The sequence below is a fragment of the Rhamphochromis longiceps genome, linkage group LG15, assembly GCF_057381845.1.
Source record: "Rhamphochromis longiceps isolate RC_006_pf linkage group LG15, R_longiceps_female_GT1.1, whole genome shotgun sequence".
Classification (NCBI taxonomy): Eukaryota; Metazoa; Chordata; class Actinopteri; order Cichliformes; family Cichlidae; genus Rhamphochromis; species Rhamphochromis longiceps.
The window spans coordinates 20,080,917-20,088,452 of record NC_140571.1 but is presented as its reverse complement, the minus strand read 5'-3'; the positions used below and the strand labels follow the sequence as shown (position 1 = coordinate 20,088,452).

The 7,536-nt window shown below is 39.4% G+C and overlaps 1 protein-coding gene across 4 annotated transcripts in view; it reads right to left on the bottom strand.

The window, feature by feature from the left end:
- Nucleotides 1-2,438: 2,438 nt before the first annotated feature.
- Nucleotides 2,439-7,536, bottom strand: part of tbc1d32 (TBC1 domain family, member 32) — a 96,774-nt gene continuing 91,676 nt past the window's right edge. For all 4 annotated transcript variants that reach the window (XM_085381569.1, XM_085381571.1, XM_085381572.1 and 1 more), the window contains one exon: nucleotides 2,439-4,560. In XM_085381569.1, coding sequence (XP_085237695.1) covers nucleotides 4,456-4,560 — 105 coding nt within the window. In that variant the 3' untranslated portion in view covers nucleotides 2,439-4,455. The remainder of the gene's footprint in view (nucleotides 4,561-7,536) is intronic.

Here is a 7,536-nt window from a genome sequence, read left to right as displayed (position 1 = left end):
TTAGTGGGTTTTTTGTGATGTTTTGACAGTAATATACTTTTAACAGTTGATCTATGCTGGGTTTTGATAGCAATCAAATAATTTTCCCTTGCCTTCAAATTAACTGTCACGATCCTGGATCTTTTGACCCAGCGTTTTGAGTTTTAGTTTATGTTTAAGCCCTTCAGATTTTCTAAGTTCATTTTTTTATCATGCCTAGGTTGTTCTAGTTCTTTGTTATTAGATTCCCCTTATGTCTTCCACCCTTGTCAAGTCTCCCTTCCCCTTCATGTGTTTCATGTCTGTGTCTTACGTTTTCAAGTTCAGGTTGTTATGTCTGCGTCTTATGTTTCCTGTTTTATTTTGAAGAGGTCTGGTGTTCCTGTGTTCATCGTGTTTAGTTTTACTCTTCCACTGTGACATCATTATGTTCATGTGTGTCAGCTGTCCCCCGTGTGTTCCCACTTCTCTCATTAGCCTCCTGTGTGTATTTAGTCTGTGCGTTCTCATTCAGTCTTGGTCGGATCGTCTGTGTTGTTCCCATGCCAAGTCCTGCGTTCAGGTTTTCATATATATATTAGGGGTGCAACGATACTCGTATCGATATTGAACTGTTCGATACAGTGCTTTCGGTTCGGTACGCATATGTATCGAAAAATACAAAATTTTTAATTTATTTTATCAACTTTCCTTCTGACGATGCTGTCTGTGTTGAGCGCTCAGTGGATCTGCGCTCGACAGTGCAGCCTAGGCGGAGTGGTCGAACGCAGATTCACTGAGCGCAGGGCAAGCTAGCGAGACAGAAGTTAAGCTCTCCTTGCAACATGGCAAATTGAACCTCCCCCACCCTCATTCAGATCTGGCGTTTGGAACTATTTTGGTTTTCATGTGACGCATGACCCTGAAGGTAAGCGCGTCATGGACTAAAGTAAAACAGTGTGTTGGATGTGCCACGCAATGCTCAATTACATGGGTGGGAACTAGTGTGTTAGCATAGTTAGCTCGTTAACGTGTTGGCCGTCCAGCCCCACGCACGAAGCGATCCGCAGTAGCTCGTTAACGGAGATTTGCCGTGTTGTGGCATTAACGTCATTTCAGATTAACGCTGACAGCACTAGTGGGAGCACAACGAATATGACTGCACATTTACGCCGACATCATCCTAGTGCAAAGAAAAGTGGAAGAAGACAAAAACAACAAGCATGCATGCTACAAACTTTAGCCGAGTCATTTAGACAGCCGTTAGCACATGATTCTCCTTATGGGGACCTGATATGTTTAATATGCTGTGAGAATATAGCCCAGAAGAAGCGTATAGTATAGCTTTTATTTTGGAAAGAGCCATTTCTCTGTAATAAACTCTCTTTTCCAAAGATGAGTGATTCCTCAATCAGATAACAGGGCTCGCAAAATCGCTAGCCCGACGTCCCGGGGCTAGCGATTTTTCCAGTCGGGCTACCAAAATCTATCTCTGCCCTGCCTGTCGGGCTATCATAGGAAGGAAAAATATATGCCAATTGTAACCAAACTTACGAATTATTATTATTAATGACCGAACTCCCACTAGCCAGTATCAGAAGATCTAGAATCGGCAGGAGCCCAAGGTATAAACACCAATAAGGAGAGACCACACCACAATAGACTGTTCACAAATTTGTTATATTTGACACACAGCAGCTGCAACAATGTAATGAAAGCAATAAAATAAAATACAAAATATTTCCCCCAAAATACCAAACTAAATAAAAGTGCGCGCATACAGCTTTCTCTGAATCAATTATATAAGTGGATAATGTCTGGTAACTGATGGATCGTTGGGGCCCGTTCAGTTTGTTTAATGTTTGTCCTACCACACTCCGATGAAGGAAGAAAGTTCGTAGTCCTGCAGGTATCTGAAGCTTCAATGGGAACGAAACTTTGGCTTCAATAAAACCTCGGCAAATCCTATTCAATTTTGGGTTGGCTCGGCATCCAGTTAACTGGAACTGTGGAATCGCTGCTCCTCGATGGGGCTTGCTTCAGACTGGGTCCGTCTGTCGAGTCATCCTTTTACCAGATAACAAAAAAACCTGACCTATAAACAGGTCACAGGTCCATATAGTCACATACACCGTTGTGAAACAGCCACACTTACTTAAAACATTCAAAATGAACAATAAGTATTAGTGTAACTCTATATCTTAATTCAGCTAGCTCTGTTGTACAACAAAATTATATCACTGCAGCATCATATCCTCTTAGGTGAGCTATAATTTTATCAACCTGACAGGCTGACAATGTTCACAAAAACACAGCTTCTAGAGTTAACACTGTAGCTGCAGTCAGCAACTCACAGTAGCTCAGACTTGTACATTATAACCAACTCAAAGAACACAACTGAAAATCTGAGAATCGGCGTACAATTGAATTAAATTGTTACACATAGAACTGATTAGCACCATTTCTTTCGTTTTCGTTTCTTTTCTTTCTTTTTTTTCCCTTAAACGTAATATGATTGCAGTCACTAGCCATTTCACACACAGAAACAGTCAATTCTGCTAGCGTGAGCGCTAGCTGTTAGCTTAGCCGTCCCGTTAAGTCTGCCCTTTTATCCTTAACAAATTAGATTTTCCCCACTTTTCGTACTCACCGTTGACAGGGTGACACTCTGAACGACCAAAACAACTGCAGCAGTCTTGCTTTTAACTCCTAGCGATTCGACTTTGGGAACATTAGTTTCTCTGGCACATGGCATTGTATGAACAGGAACGAAATGGCAACACAGGAAATCATGTGATCAAGGTCAACAGCAAGGGTCACTGGGAGCTCATTGCTGATTGGCCAAGTTAAATGACAACAGATAATCTTATTTGTCCACATCTTCCTTTAAACATAAAAGAAAGAAGAAATGACTAAATTGTTTACATCATACACGAAAAAAACTACTTTCCACTGCTCTTTTTTTCTAGCTGGGCTACACAATGCTTTTGCATTGTTTTGGAAATGTAGCTGGGTAATTATGTCATTGGCATCGGTGAGCCACTGTCAATATGTGACATTGAATTTGCGCTTGTTTTTTTGCTTTCACTTTGCAATCGCGCGAACTGTGTATAGAGAGCGACAGTACTGATTGGTGAGTGACGATCATTTCCTCTGACATCGTCTTATCAATCGTTAGCTTACTATGCAAACATGACAAGTGAAATCTCCCGCAGCAAGCTTAAACATGTGAGAGGTTGATCGCGCAGAGAATCACTGAGCGTTATGTGAGTGCGTGTGTAAAAGCAGCAGGATATATATTTTAGTTCTGCTGAGCCAAATAAGGCAGGTCAGGGTGAAGAAGTGACAGCCAAAGAAAAGCTTACCACAAAACGGAAAAGTTATGACAAATCAGACTATAAGGCAAAAAGAAAGTGCAGCTTTATGGTTTCATGGACAAAATTTCTGTGGCTGCAATATGACGAGCTAAATAACCAGGGCTGCACATAAGTGGTCCGCAGGTGCGCATTCGCTGTCAAAATAAAAAACGCGCACAAGATAAGAAGTTGCAACGCGTGTTTGCGTACATAAGATTTTCTGGAGGACAGACATTTGTTTAGAACTCTTAGAGATGTCGAAGAAGCTCCTTTAAGCAATTACTTTGGTTTTCCCTCACCTCCAAAGAAATGTCAGAAGGAGTCCGAACCACAAAAGAAGCACGTATTCTCGGTAAAGTGGTTGCAGGAGGTGAGCTGGCTTCAAACAAATGATGAACGCACAGAGATGTGGTGCAGAATGTGCCGTGAAAATTGCACTCTAGCGGACAAAAACAGTGCCTTTTATATGGACGCAATGTTTTTGTTTCCTTTACAATATTGTACTTTAATGTATAATATTGTAAAGGAAACAAAACAGGAAACAAAACATCAATCAAAAAATTGCTCTCTTTTTTTATTCGGGCTACTTAAATTTATTTTGGGCTATCAAAAACGGAAGAGTCCCTGCCCGAAGGGCTACCAGGGATTTTGAAATTTTGCGAGCCCTGAGATATAGTTATTTTTTTTATTACTTTTTTGTTTCAGCAACATTAAATTTAAAAACTGTACTTTTGAGTTAAAATATATATTTATAATTTTAATAAATGACAAATTAAAAAGGCATGAACATTTTTTTTGTATTGAAAAAATATCGAACCGTGACACCAAAGTATTGAACCGAACTGTGAATTTTGTGTATCGTTGCACCCCTAATATATATATATATATATATATACACACATCATCATTGCCATGTTTAGAGTTTTGTTTGTTTTTCTGTTTGCCAGGGTTTTTCATGCTTCCTTTCTAGTTTACCCAGTTTAGGTTATTGCTTAGTTTGCATTGTTTGCTCTTTTATTTTGTACTGTTCTGTCTGCCTTAATAAACAGCTCATCAGTTAAGTTTGAGTTTTACAATGTCTGCACCTGGGTCCACTCTTCACACTCCACGCAGTTTGCCTCGGCAAACTGTGACATTAACTTCAAATCATTTTCATATCAGCCAGAACAATGTCCCTGTATTTGTGCTCCAGGTCACCCATAAACTCCAGGTGGTTGGTAAAACTGAAGCCCTGGATTGGCTCTTCCTGCAGGTAGAAAAGAAGAAATTTAGAGTTAGAGTCAATCTTTGAGCATTTATCCTGGTTGATGGGTCCTCGATCAAGGCATCCAAGTAGTGACCTTAGCACGACCTTAGGAGCAGTATGCGTCACGTGATAATTGTGTGCAAGACCTGTCAGCGGTGTAGAGTTCACACTGAACGCATTTGGAGCCTTGCTACGTGCTGCTAAACCAGGTGTTGTGCCAAGGTAGGCATCTCCGAAAAGTTTGTTCCCCCTGCACCGCGAGCATTTGTTGGGCACAGAGTGCAGATCCAGTTTACTCCGCTTCCATTACAGACAATTAGATGTGGAAGTAGTGATGTTTTAGTTTTGTGAAAAAGGTAAAAATGAGTGTGTTACATTACCATTCAGTTTGAGGGTTACAACAGAATATTATATATTTATTGTTCTCAAGTGGTATCGGACAGGATTATTTGAACAAACAAAGGACACTTTGCCTGATAATTATTTTTATCCTCCTCTAACTTTACTATATAAAGAGCTAAAACCTCCAACGTTTCAGGAGTAGTTAGTCGTTGTAAGAAGTGTTTCTGAACTAAAAATCAAGAATGTGGGATACTGTTTGTCTGTGATTCAGAGAGCCTAGCGTGTACGCAGGGGGGAAGAATTATGTCGGGGATACCGATAATCTAAACAGTTTCGTGGTTCGAAGAAAAAAAAACTATGAAAAACACTTTTTTTCATACTTGTGTTAAGTCTTGTATAGAAATGACACAAAATTCAGTCTCAGGTTAAATGTGATAGAAACAGCTTACACTGACATCCATCTTTATAAAAGTGTTGTGAAACCATGTTTGCATTTATTTACACTGCTTTCCACTCTGGATGTCTATTTATGTTAAGCTTTAAGTATAAAAGGGTCCATTCTACAACCTGTTTTTTTTTTTTTTTTTTAGTTTTGTGCTGATATTGCCCTTCTTTTTTCAGAACCAAAGACTTTTTGAAATCTTCATAAACTTGCATTTTAAACTATTTTTGGAATATTACTTTAAATATTTAAACTTTTAGCAGAACTTTAAATCTAAATAAAAAGAGCAGTATTGCTGAACTGCAAAATATTTTGGGTGCAGTGTAAAGTGTAATAGGATGGCTTTAGTGTTTTTTTTTTTTTTAATTGTAGTATGAACTTTTCAAAATGCAGCAAGATATTTAAAAAAAAAAACAGGTTTTTTTTTTATTATAAAAATAGACTATATCGGTTTCATATCAGTATCTGCAGATATACAAATTTATGATATCGGTATTGGTATCGGACATAAAAAAGTGGTATCGTGCCATCTCTAGTTATTACACACATGTGTGGGCATAACTACTTGATGACCTGAGGGGTCGTCTTAGGTTAAAGATACCAAACAGGTCAGAGATGTACTGTGAGGGAGAAAACCACTGAGATCTTTATAAACTAATAGAATGATTTTAAAACTAATTCTATATATAAACCTGAAAGCTAACAAAGTGACTTTTATACTGGGTTAAAGTAGTGTCACTGTCCAAGAATGTTGACGAGGTTTCTGACTTGGCATTGACAGTGACCCTGGGGGATTCATGGGTGGTGAGTGCTCACAGCAATGAACGATGGAGGGATGGACCAGCATGCAGCAGGTCAGGTCACATTCCTGACCTGTTACGGCTTCTTATAGCTTGGAAACTGCAGAATCTTCCTCTGATAAAATGTTTTTTTGATCAATCTGACATAAGGTTTTATGCTCGTGCTTGCAAATGTATACAAGCGAGTGGTCAGACAGTGATCCCAATGAAGGAGGAATCTGAGAAGAACAAGGACAAGACCTTGGGAGGGACAGCAGGACAATTAATTTAAGATGTACTTTTATGAGTGGAATGGTTGATCTTTTTGACTGCTCATTGTACTGTACATTTACTGTGTGTCGTCTGACACCCTCAACATGAAATGTGCGCTCTATTGCAGGTTATGGACAGATTTAAAAGTGTCCAAAAATCACACTTAATTGCTCATTAGAGTTAACTGACTGTTATATAGGCAGTAGTTAACGAACGAATGAGAAAGCAATCTTCAGACGGCCTTTGTCTCTTGCTAGTGGAATATATCGCCAGAGTACCACTTTAAAGTACAAACGAGGCAATCAAAAGTTTTAAAGTACTTTCTAAAGAGCAGACTGTTGTCTTATAATTGCCATCAGTTGACTTGTTTAAAAAAAACTGCAGTTAATATTGTTTTAAAGACACAAAAGTCTGTGTCCTAAGAGGTGCAGTTAGACAGTGTTTTGGAGGCAGAAGGTTGTTTGCTTTATTGTCATTCACTTTGTTAGGACATGAGGTGTGGATAATTTGATATAACCTTTTCATTAAAATGTTTTACATTCAATCTGTTTCAAAGTCAGCGGAAATCAAATCTCTGGCAATCGAATGCTGCACCGCGCCAGTAAACAACATGCTTGCTCGGTGTTCAGGTAATGAGGTTTTACGTGTTGGAAAAGCGAAACAAACAGGGTTGCATAGATATCTTAATAACTACGACCATCCCCACCACCCCCCCCCCCCCCCCCCCCACACACACACACACACACACACACACACACACACACACACACACACACACACACACACACACACACAACAGAATGTAAATTAACAAGCTGCAATATCTTAACTAGAGAGACGTGTATTAGACCAGACAACAGAACATTTATTTGGCTCATTTGTTCAGTCAGGATTTTAATTTCAGCTGCTATAATTGCTGCCTGAGCTTAAGTATGCATCTGTGATGGCAACACCCGACCCCATGGGCAATGCAAACACTGCAACTGTGGCTGTGAGTGGCATCATCAATTAGCAGCCTGAGGAAACCTGCACCCAGAAGACAATCTGCATTCAGAATAACACACACAAAGAGCAAAAGTCTAAGTTCCCAACCTTTCAGTATCCAGGCTGGGAACTTAAAAAGAAAAAAAGCACTTTTAA